Source organism: Leptodactylus fuscus, chromosome 2 (assembly GCF_031893055.1).
Source record: "Leptodactylus fuscus isolate aLepFus1 chromosome 2, aLepFus1.hap2, whole genome shotgun sequence".
Lineage (NCBI taxonomy): Eukaryota > Metazoa > Chordata > Amphibia > Anura > Leptodactylidae > Leptodactylus > Leptodactylus fuscus.
The window spans coordinates 41,927,789-41,949,086 of NC_134266.1; the positions used below are offsets into that span (position 1 = coordinate 41,927,789).

At 40.4% G+C, this 21,298-nt stretch overlaps 1 protein-coding gene across 1 annotated transcript in view; it reads right to left on the bottom strand.

Annotated features, from left to right (window-relative positions):
• Window positions 1-2,087: 2,087 nt before the first annotated feature.
• The window catches only part of STS (steroid sulfatase), a 168,168-nt gene continuing 148,957 nt past the window's right edge, over window positions 2,088-21,298 (bottom strand). Inside the window, exon 10 of the mRNA XM_075263650.1 lies at window positions 2,088-2,924. Within this exon, the coding sequence (XP_075119751.1) occupies window positions 2,557-2,924 (368 nt within the window). The 3' untranslated portion in view covers window positions 2,088-2,556. The remainder of the gene's footprint in view (window positions 2,925-21,298) is intronic.

The window sequence follows — 21,298 nt, forward strand, 5'->3', positions numbered from 1 at the left end:
GAATTTTGGCGCACTTTACCACGTGGTGTTCGATTCGATTCGAACATGGCGAACACCCTGATATCCGATCGAACATGTGTTCGATAGAACACTGTTCGCTCATCTCTAATTCCTAATAATGTTGGTGTTATAATGATGAAGTGTCCTCCTTTTTGTAAAAATTATATTATCATTCATCAACAATATTTTTGAGTTCAACATTTTAAACCAATGTGTTAAAATGAGTGTATGTACTGTGAGTGGCTGGTCAGGTAATGGAGGGGGTGTACATCTCACCCTGACTACTAAGGTGGGTGAGGTGAGAAAACTCCAAAAGGAATGTTTGTTCTCAGCAGACAACTTGTCCTATTACACAGGTCCGGTGTTATGGAAAAGCTGTGTAAACAATGGAATTAATAAGATCACATAGCAGGTAAACAAAGCATCATTGCAAAAGAAATATATCAGGAAAAGTCTGCAATTTACATAAGCTACCAGTATAGATAGGCTCCTTGAGATGGGAATACCCCTTTAACCAATTATAAGCTATTTGGCATATTTAAGCTTGTTCCCTACTCAGTCAGGTGCCTGCAATTTGTTTACCTTGTCTGGCTTTCATATGTATAATTATGACTCTGACTCAACCACTAGGGACCAACCCTTGACTTGATACCAGAATATTCTGGTGTCCTGACTCTGGCTCAGATGTTTACTCCTGAACTGACTACTGATGAACCAGATCTCACAACCATGACTGAATCCAATCTGCTTTCCCTCTGCCAAGTTCATCATCCAATTGAAGATTATTGTTTTGAGTTCAGAAGGTTGTTGTTTCATCCTCAGTGGAGTGATCTAGCTATCCGCTGTGATTTTCGTCCAGGTCTATCTGGTGCTATAAATGACTTTTTTAGTTATTTATCCACATTGCTTTTCTTTGGATGAAGATATGACCCTCAAAACTGAAAAAGGAACAATATTTTGATTCCACTCCTCTTACTCCACTGATTTTATGTAGAGTAATTTCTTACTACAATGTGATTTCTTACTACGGAAGTCATCACAACCCCTTACTAAACTCTACATTCTATTCTGAATGCAGCAGCCAGGCTCATCTATCAGTCTAGACGCTACAGCGATACCTCCGGTATCACCCCCATCCACAAGGCTCTCCATAATGCTGCACCTCTCTACTTTTCCTCCCTCATTTCTGTCTACCGCCCAACCCATGCTCTCTGTTCACTCAATGACCTAACACTTACATCCTCTATTGTCAGAACCTCCCACACTCGTATACAAGACTTCTCCTGAGTTGCACCACTCCTCTGGAATGCTCTACCCCGGACAATCCAGAACAAGCAGCCATAAGTGATGCTGGCTTTATGTATTATACTAGAATTATGCAGCAGCCTATCCAGACCTGTCAGATCCCTACTCTCCATGTGCATGACTTTACTCAAGACTCAGATTTGTTTTAACAAATATTTGTGAGGTTCTGCCTTACGGTTTGTTTTAGATCAAACTTGTTTGGCACAAAAAAGGAAATACTATTAATAAACTCTGAGGTCAGCATGCCCCATGCGAATATCACCCAATTACAGGCCTCAGCAGTGACCTCAAGGCATATGATGTCAGCCAGAGGCCAGAATAGGCCTGAAGAGAATGCTGGGCAACCGCCAAACTCTGTAAAGGAACCCAGGTGAGTATAACTCTTGTTATTTTACTCACCTCTGTTGTGCCTCCATTTATTATAATCTGGGGTTTCCCAAGTGTTTTGTGGGTAGCCAACCCAAAACTTTGTGATAAAATCAGACTAATTAAAATTTACCAATCAGTTTGCTCATCCCCTGCAGTGAAACCATCCCATTGCCTATGTAACTTCAGTAAATTAAATGAAGAGCAATGCAAATTCAGATTGGTTTTGCTTAAGTCCAACATATGTTTTCTTGATGTTTGAAATGCACCAATGTGTTTTCATCTTTATGTCACAATAAAAGAGTGACAATTATATATTTGCCTGTTATGTTGTCTTTGTTATGCAAAAACGTGAGAATTTTCTACATTATTCTATCAAAAATATTTGAATACACGCTGAGATTTAATTTGTTCACTAGTTTGGTCAAAGTTGACTTTCTTTCTGAAATATAAAAGACATCTGGAAGATTGTTTTCCGGTTTAGTGTAGCAGAAAGAAAGTAATATTTTGTTCTCAAACATCACACACATTTATGGAAGGCTGATGTATGTCTTAGCATCTGATGTGCCAAAGTGAATCATATCCCTGACAGAAGGATGGTAACAAAATATAAGTGCACATGCTGCAGGGTAAATGCATAAAGCGGGCACGCGGTATTGTAAAACTGATGTATGTTAGAGGGTCTCACCGAATGGAAAAATGTGATGAAATGTGTAAGTCACAGCCTAAGGTCTGTTTTGGAAATGAAACCACCACCTACAAAACATGCAATCCATACATCTGAGCAGAAGAAGGTGATAATGCTTGAACTCTTTTTCTCAGGGACATGAAATCCAATATTTAAGATTGACTTCCCATTCTTATTTATTTATATATTAGGGTGGATCATTCCAAGACTAATGCTTCATCATAATCACAGTAGCAAAACTCAAGCCAGGATGAGCAGCAGGCTTGAAGCCATGGCTTCCAAATGACATTGTTCACTGTTAACTGATTATCTACCACAGGCAGATTTTCTTCATGTTTTTTTGTTGCTTCTTCCATTGTTTTAAGAATATTATAGAAATTAGGTTCATTCTTGGGTGTGAGAATATTATTTTCACCTGGGTCTTTGGACAGGTCAAAAAGTAATGGAGGATCATGCTGAGTGATAAGATGTCCACAGCAGGGACAGACATGACTATTAAAACAGCCTTCAGATTCTTCTGGATGAAAGACAGGTGTAAAGAAAAATGCCTTCCAGACGGATGAACCTAAAATGATAAAAATAAGCAAGGTGACGTAAAAAAGTTACTATACATCATTTGTCGGAATGCACAAGATTATAAAGATTTGAAAATTCTGCTTTATAGTAGCAAGATCAATGATTACTATATTCAGAAAAAAAAAACCCATTAAAATACAGAAGGATGAGCTTAAAGGGGTTGTCCGGGATATTTTGAAAACCCTACACTAATCTAAACACCCCCCCCTCCAACTTTCTAAATAACATTATTAAAAAAAACAACTATATTTACCCATTTCCTTGGGGCGCTCATGTAAACACTCCAGGGACATTTTCTGATAACCCAGTAACAATCTGTTTCCCCATTTCTGGAAATGGATCGTCACTACTACTCCCCCCATCCACTTCACTCATACTTACCCATCCACGTCTTCTTCTAGTTAGACAGGTCCTCCTCCTGTACTGGCAGGGTGCATCCTCTTAGCAGTGGTAAATCACATATACTGCGTATCTACTCATCGGAGGAGTGCGCACACAGTACAGGAGGAGAAGAGGCTGTCTCACAGGAAGAAGGGTAAGTATGTGATATCGGTCAGGGTTTGGGCTGAGTATGTAGGAAAAGACATTGGATAGGAAGGGTAGATAGATAGGGAGGGGGTTATAGGATGGGGAGTGAGTAAAGAGGGGGGAGAGAGGTGAGAGGGGTTAGGAAGTTGCATAGCAGGAAGCAGAAAGATATAACCCCTTAACCCCTTGATGTTCAGCCGCTTACACGCATTCCTATGGCAGCAAGGTATTCTATTGAATACTATTCGCTCATCTCTATTAAGAAGTCAAGGGGTCGGTCCTATCAGTATAGACAGATATCCCTGTATACACAGCCCTATAGGGAAGGCTGTCAGTCTTCGTAAAAACACTGATAAAAAATGTTTTAAAGTAGAAAGAGCAGAGATTTAAGCCAATGACAAGTTATACAGATTTTTTTTTTTTCAAATCTATATACCAATCTGTTAGCTGCTTTCTGCTCTATAACATACTGTCTAGGAATTTATCTCAATTTGCCAAGTAAGAGGTTCCCTTTAAACCCCAATATAATGTGCCCTCCTTGCTTTCTGTGAAATTTCACGTTAGTTCACATAATGCGATTCGTTCCCACAAAGCGTGAGGAAATCGCGAATCGAATACTTCCTGAAATTCAGATCGAATTTCACTTCGTCATCTTCGATTCGCTCATCTCTTGTTGTGATGGCAGACTTTAAAGATCTGTTTAAATGATGTTCTTCCCGGTCGCCTTGCTTACTTCAAAGCAAGGAATGTGCAAATAAGACCTCATTGGTGCCAAATTTGTTTCTACCTATTGGAAGGCAATTGTACTAGTTTCTCCGAAATGAGAGACTTTACCCCTTCTTATTACTGCTGTTAATACAATTCACGTAATGCTTTGCTTTAAGAAAGTGAACACGAGATCTCATGTAAATGTAATATGCATCATGAGTCACTTCATGTCCAATATAAATTGATTTTAAATGAACATAAATTTCTATTTTCAGTAGTTTTTATTTATTAAATGGCTACTAGGAAGAAGCATCCACTATATCATTATTACCCGTATGCCAGCATATACCGTGCCACTGACATTTAATGATGGTTAGACTTTTTTCCTTCTGTAGTTAGAAATCAAAGGCGTGAAATATGAGCTGTGAAATATACTGTACACCGAGCAGAAGGAAGACAGCAATGAATACAAAATGAACACCGCAAAAGAGATCTAAATTACACGTATTGCATAAAAATACATTAGCTGTTTAAATGATTTGAAGAAGGGAAATATACTTGTGTTAATGCTGGAAACATTCAGAATTTCAGACATTGAGCACAAGAGGAATGTTTAATAGAGATGAGCGAACAGTGTTCTATCGAACACATGTTCGATCGGATATCAGGGTGTTCGCCATGTTCGAATCGAATCGAACACCACGTGGTAAAGTGCGCCAAAATTCGATTCCCCTCCCACCTTCCCTGGCGCCTTTTTTGCACCAATAACAGCGCAGGGGAGGTGGGACAGGAACTACGACACTGGGGGCATTGAAAAAAATTGGAAAAAGTCATTGGCTGCCGAAATCAGGTGACCTCCATTTTAGACGAATAGTGGATTTCAAATCCGGGTCATATGAGAATGTGAACTTTGTGACTATGAGACAGGGATAGCTGTACAGGCAGGGATAGCTAGGGATAACCTTTATTTAGGGGGGAATGTTATTAAAAATAACTTTTTGGGGCTCTATCGGGTGTGTAATTGTGATTTTTGTGAGATAAACTTTTTCCCATAGGGATGCATTGGCCAGCGCTGATTGGCCGAATTCCGTACTCTGGCCAATCAGTGCTGGCCAATGCATTCTATTAGCTTGATGAAGCAGAGTGTGCACAAGGGTTCAAGCGCACCCTCGGCTCTGATGTAGCAGAGCCGAGGCTGCACAAGGGTTCAAGCGCACCCTCGGCTCTGATGTAGGAGAGCCGAGGGTGCACTTGAACCCTTGTGCACCCTCAGCTCTGCTACATCAGAGCCGAGGGTGCGCTTGAACCCTTGTGCACACTCTGCTTCATCAAGCTAATAGAATGCATTGGCCAGCGCTGATTGGCCAATGTATTCTATTAGCCTGATGAAGTAGAGCTGAATGTGTGTGCTAAGCACACACATTCAGCTCTACTTCATCGGGCTAATAGAATGCATTGGCCAGCGCTGATTGGCCAGAGTACGGAACTCGACCAATCAGCGCTGGCTCTGCTGGAGGAGGCGGAGTCTAAGATCGCTCCACACCAGTCTCCATTCAGGTCCGACCTTAGACTCCGCCTCCTCCGGCAGAGCCAGCGCTGATTGGCCGAAGGCTGGCCAATGCATTCCTATGCGAATGCAGAGACTTAGCAGTGCTGAGTCAGTTTTGCTCAACTACACATCTGATGCACACTCGGCACTGCTACATCAGATGTAGCAATCTGATGTAGCAGAGCCGAGGGTGCACTAGAACCCCTGTGCAAACTCAGTTCACGCTAATAGAATGCATTGGCCAGCGCTGATTGGCCAATGCATTCTATTAGCCCGATGAAGTAGAGCTGAATGTGTGTGCTAAGCACACACATTCAGCACTGCTTCATCACGCCAATACAATGCATTAGCCAGTGCTGATTGGCCAGAGTACGGAATTCGGCCAATCAGCGCTGGCTCTGCTGGAGGAGGCGGAGTCTAAGGTCGGACCTGAATGGAGACTGGTGTGGAGCGATCTTAGACTCCGCCTCCTCCAGCAGAGCCAGCGCTGATTGGTCGAGTTCCGTACTCTGGCCAATCAGCGCTGGCCAATGCATTCTATTAGCCCGATGAAGTAGAGCTGAATGTGTGTGCTTAGCACACACATTCAGCTCTACTTCATCAGGCTAATAGAATATATTGGCCAATCAGCGCTGGCCAATGCATTCTATTAGCTTGATGAAGCAGAGTGTGCACAAGGGTTCAAGCGCACCCTCGGCTCTGATGTAGCAGAGCCGAGGCTGCACAAGGGTTCAAGTGCACCCTCGGCTCTCCTACATCAGAGCCGAGGGTGCGCTTGAACCCTTGTGCAGCCTCGGCTCTGCTACATCAGAGCCGAGGGTGCGCTTGAACCCTTGTGCACACTCTGCTTCATCAAGCTAATAGAATGCATTGGCCAGCACTGATTGGCCAGAGTACGGAATTCGGCCAATCAGCGCTGGCCAATGCATTCTATTAGCCCGATGAAGTAGAGCTGAATGTGTGTGCTTAGCACACACATTCAGCTCTACTTCATCAGGCTAATAGAATACATTGGCCAATCAGCGCTGGCCAATGCATTCTATTAGCTTGATGAAGCAGAGTGTGCACAAGGGTTCAAGCGCACCCTCGGCTCTGATGTAGCAGAGCCGAGGCTGCACAAGGGTTCAAGTGCACCCTCGGCTCTCCTACATCAGAGCCGAGGGTGCGCTTGAACCCTTGTGCAGCCTCGGCTCTGCTACATCAGAGCCGAGGGTGCGCTTGAACCCTTGTGCACACTCTGCTTCATCAAGCTAATAGAATGCATTGGCCAGCACTGATTGGCCAGAGTACGGAATTCGGCCAATCAGCGCTGGCCAATGCATTCTATTAGCCCGATGAAGTAGAGCTGAATGTGTGTGCTAAGCACACACATTCAGCACTGCTTCATCACGCCAATACAATGCATTAGCCAGTGCTGATTGGCCAGAGTACGGAATTCGGCCAATCAGCGCTGGCTCTGCTGGAGGAGGCGGAGTCTAAGATCGCTCCACACCAGTCTCCATTCAGGTCCGACCTTAGACTCCGCCTCCTCCAGCAGAGCCAGCGCTGATTGGCCGAATTCCGTACTCTGGCCAATCAGCACTGGCTAATGCATTGTATTGGCTTGATGAAGCAGTGCTGAATGTGTGTGCTTAGCACACACATTCAGCTCTACTTCATCGGGCTAATAGAATGCATTGGCCAGCGCTGATTGGCCGAATTCCGTACTCTGGCCAATCAGCACTGGCTAATGCATTGTATTGGCTTGATGAAGCAGTGCTGAATGTGTGTGCTTAGCACACACATTCAGCTCTACTTCATCGGGCTAATAGAATGCATTGGCCAATCAGCGCTGGCCAATGCATTCTATTAGCGTGAACTGAGTTTGCACAGGGGTTCTAGTGCACCCTCGGCTCTGCTACATCAGATTGCTACATCTGATGTAGCAGTGCCGAGTGTGCATCAGATGTGTAGTTGAGCAAAACTGACTCAGCACTGCTAAGTCTGCATTTGCATAGGAATGCATTGGCCAGCCTTCGGCCAATCAGCGCTGGCTCTGCCGGAGGAGGCGGAGTCTAAGGTCGGACCTGAATGGAGACTGGTGTGGAGCTATCTTAGACTCCGCCTCCTCCAGCAGAGCCAGCGCTGATTGGTCGAGTTCCGTACTCTGGCCAATCAGCACTGGCCAATGCATTTCTATGGGGAAAAGTTAGCTTGCGAAAATCGCAAACTGACAGGGATTTCCATGAAATAAAGTGACTTTTATGCCCCCAGACATGCTTCCCCTGCTGTCCCAGTGTCATTCCAGGGTGTTGGTATCATTTCCTGGGGTGTCATAGTGGACTTGGTGACCCTCCAGACACGAATTTGGGTTTCCCCCTTAACGAGTTTATGTTCCCCATAGACTATAATGGGGTTCGAAACCCATTCGAACACTCGAACAGTGAGCGGCTGTTCGAATCGAATTTCGAACCTCGAACATTTTAGTGTTCGCTCATCTCTAATGTTTAACTGTAATACGAAGATGTAAGAGAAGGACATTAGAACATTTATAGCAGATCAGAAAAGATTGTAAAAGATTCCATTTTCTGTTTGTAGATAACATTTACTTTAATGTATACCGCTATGTCATAACTAGGCTACATGAGAAGGTGATACATGTAAGTAGTGGGAAGATAATGTAAAGCAAACAATAAAAATACATGAACAGCCAGGCTCATTCCCAAAATGTTCACTCATTGTCAAAATGTAGTTTCACACTCAAATTTATCATGACACGAATGCAATACAATATCCCGACATGCTAGCAAAACCCTTGACAGGCTTCCATTTACACCATAAGCGCACAACTGCCTATTTCCAGGGCAACATGGAGGCTCAGTGGTTGGCACTGCAGCCTTGCAGCACTGTAGTACTGGGTTTGAATCCCGCCAGGAACAACATCTGCAAGGAGTTTGTATGTTCTCCCCGTGTTTATGTGGATTTCCTTACATTCTACAAAGACATACTGATAGGAAAAAAAAATTGTACATTGTGATTCCTATATGGGGCTCACAATCTACATAGAAAAAAAAACAAAAGCCCATTTTTAAATAATTCGAAGTCTACCATTCTATAGCAAGAAAGATTGTCCACAAATAGAAACCATTAAACATAGCTGACAATCTTCTCGTTCTTTCTATAAATAATATTACAGCATAACTTAAGTCTTCAAAGTTGCATACAAAGAAGGCACAAGATTTATGGAAGAATAGGGAACAGTTATTAAAGGGATTCTACCATTAAAGCAACTTTTTTCTAATTACCACGTCGGAATAGCCTTAAGAAAGGCTATTCGTCTCCTACCTTTAGATGTGGTCTCCGTCGCGCCGTTCCTTAGAAATACTGGTACTTACCAGTATGCTAATGAGGTTTTGACAGTAATGGGGGCGTCCTTCTTCTTCATCTGCCTCCTCCCCTTGTCTGTCGTCTTCTTTCTTTGTCATGTCTGACACCTGCGCAGTCGGTTCTGACAGCGAGAGCCTGTTAGAGCCGACTGTGCATGCTCAGTAACGTCCATACAGCCCTCCGACGCGCGAGTGAACTCATCCAGGTGTCGGAGGGCTGTACGGACCTTACTGAGCATGCACAGTCGGCTCTAACAGGCTCTCGCTGTCAGAACCGACTGCGCAGGTGTCAGACATGACAAAAAAAGAAGACGACAGACAAGGGGAGGAGGCAGATGAATAAGAAGGACGCCCCCATTACTGTCAAAACCTCATTAGCATACTGGTAAGTACTAGAGATGAGCGAGTACTGTTCGGATCAGCTGATCCGAACAGCACGCTTGCATACAAATGAATGGACGTAGCCGGCACGCGGGGGGTTAAGCGGCCGGCCGTCATCAAAGCGGAATTACCAGGTGCATCCATAAGGAACAGTGCGACGGAGACCACATCTAAAGGTAGGAGACAAATAGCCTTTCTTAAGTCTATTCTGACGTGGTAATTAGAAAAAAAGTTGCTTTAATGGTAGAATCCCTTTAATAACTGTTCCCTATTCTTCCATAAATCTTGTGCCTTCTTTGTATGCAACTTTGAAGACTTAAGTTATGCTGTAATATTATTTATAGAAAGAACGAGAAGATTGTCAGCTATGTTTAATGGTACTTACTCACTTTAAGACTAGCGTGTTGTACACTACACTTAAAAAAAGACCTCCATAGGCATAGGACATGACAGATTAATCAAAGTGTATTCCTGTGAGAATGGAGATCTATGCTAGATAGGAACTGGCAGAAAAAGAAAAAGAAATGGCGAAAATAAATTGATAATGATAAAACTCAACTTTTATTGACTATCTTTTTTAAAAACCTCACACTAAAAATAAAAAAGATATGAGTGTCACTTCACACTAACTACTAATTTCTCTAAAGGTCTGACAGAGAGAAATTGTATGTGGTGAGGACACTAATGATATACAGACACACTAACACCCAGTGTCACACCTAAACATATTACTGTGAACTGCGGTGTGTAGTGTCTTAGGGAGCCTTAATACGGAGTAAAGCTGGGCTCAATGTGTGCTTACTTTTACTGCTGTAGAAATGCGAGGGCAGCGTTTATATCACGTTTACGGCCGCAAACGCTGCGTATACGCTCATAGTAAAATACGCCGCGTAAACTCAACGTAAACGCTGCCCTCGCATTTCTACGGCAGTAAAAATAAGCACACATTGAGTCCGACGTTACTCCATGTGAAGGCCCCCTTATGACAATCCCTAACAATATACAGGACTAAGAGTCTGAAACCGGTGGGAACACCCCCGGATAACTTCAAAGGGATGTCCACCTTACAAAGAAACCCGATGGTTCAGGAATATACTGGTAGGGGAATTCTTAGTCAGATCTTGAGGTTTGATCAACACCTCCTACATTAAATGATCCAACTATTAGATTAGGGTGACAGTAGGCACTTCAAATTCAGTCACAAAGTAACAAGTGAGTCAAATTGTAGAGACCCGGGTGTTGTCTCTGCCCCAGGTGTCCCACTGTTCCCGTGACAAGCAGCTAACTGTTAAATCAGCTATTGAACTGCCGATAAATCATTCAGTTATATGTGCACTATGTGCACTGTGTGATTATACTATCGGATGTGCCACATATAGTAAAGCAGCTCAATATCAAGTAGATGATGGACAACTCAAATGTGTGTGCACTATGCTGCCATATACCCAGCAGTGAAGCAGCTAACTGTTGGACTAACGGTATATATGTGCACTATATACGACAGGTAATGAGACAGCGTCATGTTGAGCTTATAATGGACAGATCAATTATATATGCACTATGTACACTCTATGATATTCCTGCCGTATGCACACTAAGTAATGAGCTTAAGATGGACAACTCAATTATATGTGCACTATGTACGCTGCGATATCACTGCCGTATGCACACCAGGTAATAAAACAGCTCACTATAGATCTGCTAGTTGTATGTGCACTATGTACACTGAATGGTTAAACTGCCATATACATAGTTGTGAGGCAGCCAACTATTGGACTAATGGTAGACAATACAGTTACGTGTGCACTATGTGCACTCGATGCAACAGGTAGCGAGACAGCCTAATGTTGAATTGATAATAGACCGCTCAATTGTCTGGGCACTACGCACACTATACAGTAACACTGCAATATGTTTTCTCATGACTGTATATAGTGTATACTTGCTCAGTTACAATATGTTGACTTGGCAGGAACATTTTAAAATTCTGTCAAAAATAAATGACTCAGATTCAGGAACAAAAACATCATGAAACCCAACTAACATAATATTTTATATTCAAAACTTATTGGCCTAGATATATTAAAAGAGTTCTAAGGTTGTGTACTCCTTATCTGCCATTTGCTTGTATGAGAGATAAGGAGTCCTAACACTAGCGCCCTTTGATAAATCTAGTTCTTTGAAGTTTCGCTTCAGAGCAAGAATTCTTGCTCTACTGTTCATTTTTCCCTATCCCTGTTCCTCAGTGATAGCCGTGATGTATTTGAGAATTTTGATCACATCGTGATTACAGATTATGTATGGTTAAGAACTAAAACTCCATTTCAGACATTTGCAATTATTACTGAACCAGTCTCTGTTATACCATCAAGTGAAAAGTGCATTTATTCTTCTTAATTACATTACATATTAAACTTTTATCTCTAATAAGCAGTATCATGTAACTCATTCAAGCTCGACCCACAGGGTAAATTTTAAATGCAGATCATCGGGAGTAGCGAAACTGTAATTTATCATTGTGGCTTGGATAGTAGCAGTCTCTGCATGTTTACTCTATGAAGAGTTATTTCAAGAAAAGTTGTATTGCGTTAAGAAAAAAAAATTACAAAACTTTCGTAAATTGTAACAGTTTTTTTTTCCTGTTAAAACTATGATCTTCAAATTATAGCAACCCAAAGATTTTAATAAGCATATCCATATCCAAGATATTAACTGTCCGAGCACTGTACGTGATGGTCTCTAAGGGCTATTTCACATGGGGCAAAATGGTCAGGATTTTGACGCGGAATCCGCGTCAAAATCCTGCTGCCTCCCATTGAAATCAATGGGAACCGGTCATTTCATTTTTCCGTGAGCGGAATGTTCTCTAGACTATGAAGAGAGCAACAGCACACTCAAGCACAACTCAACTCAAAATCTTCACTGTGGTCATATAGTAAAATGGGAGCTTAGGATCCATGGAAGGGGTCTCAGTGGTGGTTGGGGGGCAGCAATCAGATAGTTATCAATTATCCTGTGGACTGCAAGGAAATGGAAATACAACCCAGGTATAAATCTTTAGGAAAAAAAATAGTGAAAACATTATAAAGATTAGAATTAGAAATAATTCAAAAAATAAAATAGTAAAAATAATTAGAAAGGTTCTAGAATGTTACTATTTTAACTACTGGTATCCATCATAACAGTACATGAATGTCAGGACTTAAAGGGGTTTTCTGAGCAAAAACTCAACTTTTTTTTTAAAAAAAGATCTATTAGTGCTAGTGCACCCACATACCTTTAGCACTGTTTTGCATGATTTCTGGGGTCTCTGTGAGCTCCAGGCATCTTCTGAGTTTCCTTACATGGGCATCTTTCGGTTCTGTTTTCCCACAACTACCATGATGCATTGGGCTTCACTCATAACTGACTCCCCCCCCTCCCTTTCTCAATCACACCCCCTCCCTTTTTCACTATCTAGCCCAGGGGCCCTCAAACTTTTTAAACAGTGGGCCGGAGGCAGAGCAGGTCGCACAGACATCGGGAGCGGTGCCCTCCAATAGGTAAAATGAAGTGCGCTCCATGGCCTGGCCCGAGCTCCCCAGGAGCTTCATTACAAATGCACGCCTGCCGACGTTGTCGGCTGGACCAGACAGAAGTGCTTGGTGGGCTGCATGTGGCCCGTGGGCCGCAGTTTGAGGACCCCTGATCTAGCCCATACACTAGACAAGGCATGCTGGAGCCACTCAGAAGACTGCTCATGTGCAGTTCCTCATTTTGGCCTGGGGATCATTGCTTTTCTAATATCATTCCAGTCTCATTTCTATTGCGCAGCAAGAATGCTGAAATACAGAAAAAAGGGGTTACATGTAGGGATCAGAGTTTTTACCAATTTCAGCTGTTGCGTGGAGAAGGGTCCCCTTGTCAGTAATCTCATGGTGTGAATTTACAGCACACACCAAATGTACACCAAATGTACACCAAAAATGTACACCAAGGTGAGGTGGCTGAAAGTCATTCATAGATAAGGCTTTGAATAAATACCATAGGGCTGGCTAAATTCCCTTAAAGAATACAGACTATTTAATATTACTATAGGAAATACTAATAATGTTATAATGGAAAATCTCGGTGCAATTCAGCACAGCCCACATCATTATTCAAAGCCATAATTATAAAGATTGGTTGCTTTTCATGTAAATGTTATATATAGTCATTATATATATATATATATATATATATATATATATATATATATATATATATATATAAAATTGAAGGCTTAAATTCCCTACATTCCTAGAAACAGCACTTTTTATATTCCACATACACTACACCTAAATTGAATAAAATAATAGACATAATATGAATCATTGAGTAGTTTGTACTACTAACTTGTGATAAGCTATTCATAAATACCCCCTGACGCGCAGGCAAAATGTCATGGTTTTCTATGTCCTTACGCTATTTTTTTTCGGAAATTCACACTTGTAATATTAACCTCTTAATGACCAAAGTGTGATATTGCTAAAATACTACAAACGTTTATTAGCTATCTTTTTTGAAAACAGTATTTTTTTTCATCTTTTTCAGTATTAAGAGTGCATTGTACAAAGTTATTAAAATAAATGTTGTAATTTATAGTTTTATATATTTTAAATTAGCAGATTCAAAAATGTACTTTAGCATTATGTATGTATGTATAAATGTACTTGCATCATTTACTATGAACTACTTGTGTCTCTTCTGGGTTCACAGGTGTCTCAGGTGCTAGACATACTTAAGTCAGAATGAAGAAATGCAAGCTTTAAAGCTGCATATACATTTTGAAGCCCAAATCATGCACCACACTTTTAAAGCAAATGGGCAATATTCACATGCCAGTTTTGATACCCTGGGAATCAAAGTGAAGTTGTGTCTAATTCATTAGGAGACATACAACTCTTAAATGGTCATTCATTTTTCAGACAACTTAGTCTCCTTTAATAGAGCATGTGATTCTGAACAAAAATGTAATGCATTTTAATTAAAAAAATGTTATGAAATTCATGTCACTAGGTGTTTCCTTACTAGCTAATTTGCAGTTCACTCCCTGTCACTAGGGAAGTCCTGGCTATAGTTACAAATTCAAAGCAAGACATCTTCACAGTGAATGGAAGGAGGAGGATGGTTTTCGTTACAGCTGCCACACACATCTAAAAACTTCTATGTTCACTGGACTGAATATTCTGTACCTCTCACTGCTTAAAATGTAAGAAAAGTCTTTGATATACTTTTATCTACATTCGACTGTGTTATTACAGATGGGATGTTAGTCACAAGCAATTCTCTTGATTCTGCTCATAGATTTCTCTTTTTCTGATTCAGTGATCTGTTCAGCTGCATCATTTCTGCATGTATGTACCCAGTACTAGTAGTTCAGTGTTACTTAATCTCCTATATTATGCTCAATTGGCTCAGTATGCCAGTAGTAATTATAATGGATAGGGGAGGGGGGAGCCAAAATGCTCTTCATTGTTCATGCCCACAGACTCGGAGACAAATGTAAATGTGCTGCAGCTGTTATTGGACTATTAATAGCAGAAAATCTGATAGACACCATAGATGTAAGCTTATACAGCCAGAGAACAGATAGCCATACAAAACCCTGCAGATGTTTTAACTTCTTATGAAAATTCAGCAACCCTTTAATGAAATATTACAAAATTTCAAAAAGTCTAATTTTTCAGTTTAAAAGTTACTTACTTGAGCAAGGCCCAGGACTGTTAGAAGTGCTTCAGACATCTGCTTTTGTGTTTTTGAACGGTCATATTTTCTCATTGCAAAAACCAGCAGTAGTCCCCCATCATTTTGGGATTCCAGTGGCCTTGATATCTGTTCTCCATTGTAGAAATATCTTTATATCTCCATGTTTATAACGTGTCCCAAATTGGGTGGGAAAAAGTCAAGATGGGAATGTAAGAACTGCATTTTCAATTACATTCATACGCTATAAGCCTGTTGTCTACTAATTCAGCAGAGTTTTCACCTCGTCTGTTCCCAAGGAAGTTCTGCACTACCAGCACAAATACATCCCAAGCTGCAAGGTCCAGAGGGTTGAGTTTCATTCTGAATGTGTCATCGCATCAGTTTGTTGATTTTGGGGCCAATAAAAATTCCGGCCTTTATTTTAGCCTCAGTTTTCAGTCTCCTAAACCTCTCCTTCAAATACTGAAAACCATTTCCATAACCATCAAGTGTAATTGCAATATTTTTCATTAAACCAAGTTTAATGTGGAGTGATGGAAGATAAACTTGAAGTGGATCAACCAATTATTTGTGTTGTACTTTTTTTTTTCTAAATGTGGATTGTGAGCCCCATATAGGGATCACAATATACTTTTTTTTTTTTTCCCTATCGGTATGTTTTTGTAGAATGGAAGGAAATCCACACAAACATGAGGAGAACATACAAACTCCTTGCAGATGTTGTTCCGGGCGGGATTCTAACCCAGGACTCCAGAGCTGCAAGGCTAACCACTGAGCCACTGTGTTACCCCATTTGAGTTGTACATTGTACTTTCCAATTGAGTGCTGGACTCTCAGAGTCCACTGTCTCATTTTGTAATGATTGTAATCATCATGACTGTTTCACAGGCACAAGAAACACAAATGCTTTATGTACCATAACTGTAGGCCAAGCAGCTGTAGGCCAAGTGCTACCACTTTCAGGTCAACACAAATTTTCCATTTATGTTCTGAGTATTTGATCATTTCCAAAATTAACTCCATCAAAGCTTGGGATTCTTTTATTCCAACCACATGAGCCAATGGAACAGACGGTTTTTCGTCACCATTGTGCAACAAGACAGCTTTCAATCTTGCTTTGCCATTCATCAGGAACATGTGCACCATCTAAGTCCATCATAAGACCATTTACATCAGTACAGAAACAGACATCACTTTTCATTGCATAGTATTCAGCTAACTTGGTGTGTCGGTGACGAAAGTGTGAAGTTTTGGTGCCTAACAGGTCTGGGTATGTCCATTGGAATGTTTCCAATATAAAAAACATTAATATTATAACTGAATAGGCTTTGCATGTATAACTTAAAATCTCAGGCAAATTCCTAGTTCATATTTGGAATCAGCGCGCTCATTTTAGCATATATCACGTTTTTCTCTCAGTAGTAAAATCATTGTTGCGCAGTGTTAGTAGTTTACATTACTTTTGCGTTGCATCTGATCTGTTTGGAACTTAATAATAAATATATCATAATAATAAAAGTATATTACATGTAGATTTTTTTTACATGACCATACAAGTGACAAAATGCATATAATATGAATTTGAGACTGTTCATTCACATAAGTTTACTCTGTTACCATCACCAATATGATACTAAATTGAAAATTAGTTATTTTTAGTAATGTAATGCTCTAGGGATCGCTAGCTCTAGTTTTTATGAGAGTCATTAAGCAGAAATTCCGCTCAGCTTTGGGAAACAGGCACATTTTCTTCCCCACATTTTGAGAGCTAATTTACTATACCTGCTGTTCATTTCGGAATATGTGCTTTTTTTAAATATGTCCTCACTTACAGTTTGTTTTTTGAGAAGACACGCTGTAAATCCTATGAATTGCATTTCCCTTAGGGCTTGTCTCTTAATGTTTTAGCTGTGTCAAGGTGTGACTATATTCCAATTACCATATGTTGAAATGGGATAGAATTACTCTCTTAAAGATTTCAATGCTTCTGTAAAACCATTCAGACCTGACATTTTGTCACAGTTCAATCAGGATGTCTCTAATTTCAGTGAAGAATTTCCAACACAATAGGAGCAGGCACGAATAGATAGTTTGCTGGGTATAAGGAAGGGATGCTGAATAAGCTGCACAGAGATTCGATTGCAATGTTAAAACATGCTAATGCTGATGCCTGCAAGTATAGTGTAAGAATACATATTTCCAGAAGAAAAAATATGTTGCAAGTAAAATATATATAATTGCATGCTAAAAGGTATGAAATAAAAAAATAAAAAAAAGTTTCATATATGTACTTTGCATAGATATTGGCAGACATTTACATATTACATAAAAAAATACTGTAAGAAACAACAAAAAGACATTCACTCTACTATTCATAATGACTGTTACTGTCAATTGTCATAGGAAGACAACAATGGACATTGGCTTGGCAGAGAAACAGAAACGGAGCCCCCTACGTCTGTGTCCGTTCCCATCGACTCTAATGTAAACAATATGAGTGACGCTGTCTTCCGTCTTGTTTGTTTACTTTTCACTGTTTGCCAGCTTGACTTTTTCTTCCATCAGAAAAGTCAAACATTTGATAGAAGAAAGATTCTGCCATGTTTTTTTGTTTTTTTTTACATTGGGGTGAACGCGGACGAACAACTAAAGGAGGGAGCTCCATCTGAATCTGTCAACTAATGTCCGTCATGTTCATCCTGTAATGGGTGAGAGCAATGGACATTTGATAATGGTAGTGTGAACCCACCCATATAGATATTCAGTGGAATACTGTTTGCAAGCAATTTATGAGCTATTGAAGATAAAAATATGTATTTTTTTCAGCGTTTTTGTACCATACCTTAAACTATTAAGTACATTATCTACCAATAAGTATTTAGACACCTGTGGTAGAATAGAAAAACAATATTTATTCATAAACTTCCAAATCGAAAACTCCAGCATCCAAATTCCTTTGATTAAAACTTAACTTTTATTGTGAAAAGTTTTTCTGAACATGGAATGTTCAATAAAATATCAGCAAATATTCATAATGGCAGAGTTGAATACAGAAAAACGTCTGACTGACGCGTTTCGGGGCGTTATATTTGCCCCTTCCTCATATTTATTCATATTCAATTGTTTGCAGAATCCAGCAGATGCTTCCTTACGGATGGTATTGATTGACACAGTACTCCCAGATGCCTGCTGAAATTCCTGGTGTATGTGAGCTATTGTTTAGATAGGTCTCTATCTTCTAGTTTCGGGGGTCTTCCGACTTGGGACACATTCCGGCAATCACCATTCACCTTCCACTTCGTAATCACATAGGCCACTATCGATTTTGGGTAATTCAGTTCGCTTGCTATGTCCCTTAAGGATGGAACATTTCTTTGGTACCCCACAATTACCCCTTTCTCGAAATCGGACAACTCTGCACTTCGTGGCATCTTGCATGCGACTCATGCCAATGCTGTTTCCTACACAATATTTAACAGTGGAAGGTGTGACACTGCAGATATATTCATTTTTATGGGTGTCCAAATACTTATTGGTAGACAGTGTAGTATCCTGCCTGAATTCCTGTTGTATGTTTTGACTGGTGACATTTGCCCGGTCACTAATATCCCTTTTTGTTTAATCTATTACTAGCATGCCGAAGTCAACTTATCAGTTCAGTATTTTGATTCTTAAAGTATGTTCCTAATACCAAATGCTTGATAGCCAAGTTGTTTCTACATCAATTAGACTGTTGCCTTAGTCAGTCTACTTGTTTAGGCTATTAGTGACCAATATATCATCATCTGGACTTTAGTGGATTTTATGCCATGTCTACACCACAGATGCCTTTCAATGGCTGCCATATTTAACCATTTCTCACAATTGCAAAATGGCAGTTGACAATAGATAACAAAAGAGACTGACCATTCTTTGTTTGGATTTCCTACATTCTTCAGTCTCTATTGGCTTCAATGTCTAAATGGTTAAACAGTCAAGATCAGAGCTATCACTGAGCTCAAGTTTTGCAATGGAAGACTGTCATCTCAATTTTTTTTTTTTTTTAAATGTAGATTGTGAACCCCACATAGAGCTCACAATGTACATTTTTCCCTATCAGTAAGTCTTTGCAATATGGGATGGAAATCCATGCAAACACGGGGAGAACATACAAACTCCTTGCAGATGGTTTTTTGCCCTTGGCGGGATTTGAACACCAAGACTCCAGCACTGCAAGGCTACAGTGCTAACCACTGAGCCACCGTGTGGCCCCTTGTCATCTCAAGTGTTTGTGTTTATGTCATCACTCTGCAATACGTGTAGGACACCGATCATTAAAGTTAGTCAGTGTAAACGTAGACTAGACAGTCTTAGATCATGCCCCTTTGCTGCGAGGCCATGCCCTTTTTATGAAAGACCACACCCATTTGTGTACAAGTTGCAAAAGTATCTAAAAAGTGTCTAATACATTTGATAAATGTGGCGCACAGCAGGTTAGACTTTATTTTTGCTAAAATTCTGGTGCATTTCACTTGATAAATCTCTGCTTATTATTAGGCAAAAATTGCCCAGCCCAGTCTCAGGTGTGTAGGGAAATCAAGAGGATTAAAGCAGACAAGGCCGGAGGACCTGATGGAATAAGCACAAGAGTTCTTAAAATGTGTGGTGACCAGCTGGGTGGTACAATTACACACATGTACAATATGAGTCTAAAGCTGAGTCTAGCTGTTCGAAGTTAAGATTCGATGCAGAACCAGCGTTGATTTGCAGAATGCTATACATTGCCAATCAACGCTGGTTCTTTTACCTTTAGAAGTCTTCTCCCTGCGCAGCATCCCCGCGTCCTCTTCCGGCCTTGAATTCACTCTGCTAGGCATCGGGCCTAGGCAGACCCGACTGCGCATGCCCGCGCCCGCGCAGACATGCGCAGTCGGCTCTGTCCAGGCCCGATGCCTAAGCAGAATGAATGCAGAGCCGGAAGAGGACTTGGGGACACTGCACAGGGAGAAGACTTCTAAAGGTAAAAGAACCAGCGTTGATTGGCAATGTATAGCATTCTGCAAATCAACGCTGGTTCTGCATCGAATCTTAACTTTGAACAGCTAGTAGTATTCGATCGAGTACGAGTATTTCGAATACCGTAGTATTCGATCGAACACCTACTCGATCGAGTACTACTCGGTCATCTCTAACCCCTAGACAAAAATCTACAGGATAGCATTATTGTCAAAGGGGGCTGTTGACCTCTCTTCATACACATCATACAGAAGATCTGGATCCGTATTAAGTATGATTCTTAATATATATTAATAACTACCACATTTTGTAGCATATTTGATGTAATTAGTGATGGGAAGGTAACGAGAAGTTCATATTATCCCAGTACAAATTGTATGTGTAATGTGATGTGGATCAGCCTTTTGCTAATTTCTTGAGATTTCTGAATTGGAATGAGAAGGGATCTGAGTGTAAGTCATCTGTTGATTTATGACACCTTTCTAATGCATTATCAAAGATAGCATCTTTCATTAGCATTCTGGCAATTTCAAGAACTGCTATTTTAAACTAAATATTTAATGACATTCAGACCTTAATGCAAAAAACAGGAAGCTAATGTATTTATGCAAGATTAATTATGCATTTCAATTTTTTCCCTACAAAGATATTTTCCAGGCATATAAAAAATGTTTAGAATACTCCTTAGGGCTGAAGCCGTTACTTTTATGCAAGTATTTTTTATTACAACTGTGACTAAACATGCTGCATTATTTAAATAATATTTTGTTCCCATATGAAACGGTATAGTATATGACTGTATAAATTATGGGTGTCGTGTGCAGGTTTGCTGAATATTTGTCGAAATGCCTCTGGTTAGAAATGAGAGTTCAAAATATTGAAAATAATAGCATATACAGTCCTATGAAAAAGTTTGGGCACCCCTATTAATCTTAATCATTTTTTGTTCTAAATATTTTGGTGTTTGCAACAGCCATTTCAGTTTGATATATCTAATAACTGATGGACACAGTAATATTTCAGGATTGAAATGAGGTTTATTGTACTAACAGAAAATGTGCAATATGCATTAAACCAAAATTTGACCGGTGCAAAAGTATGGGCACCCTT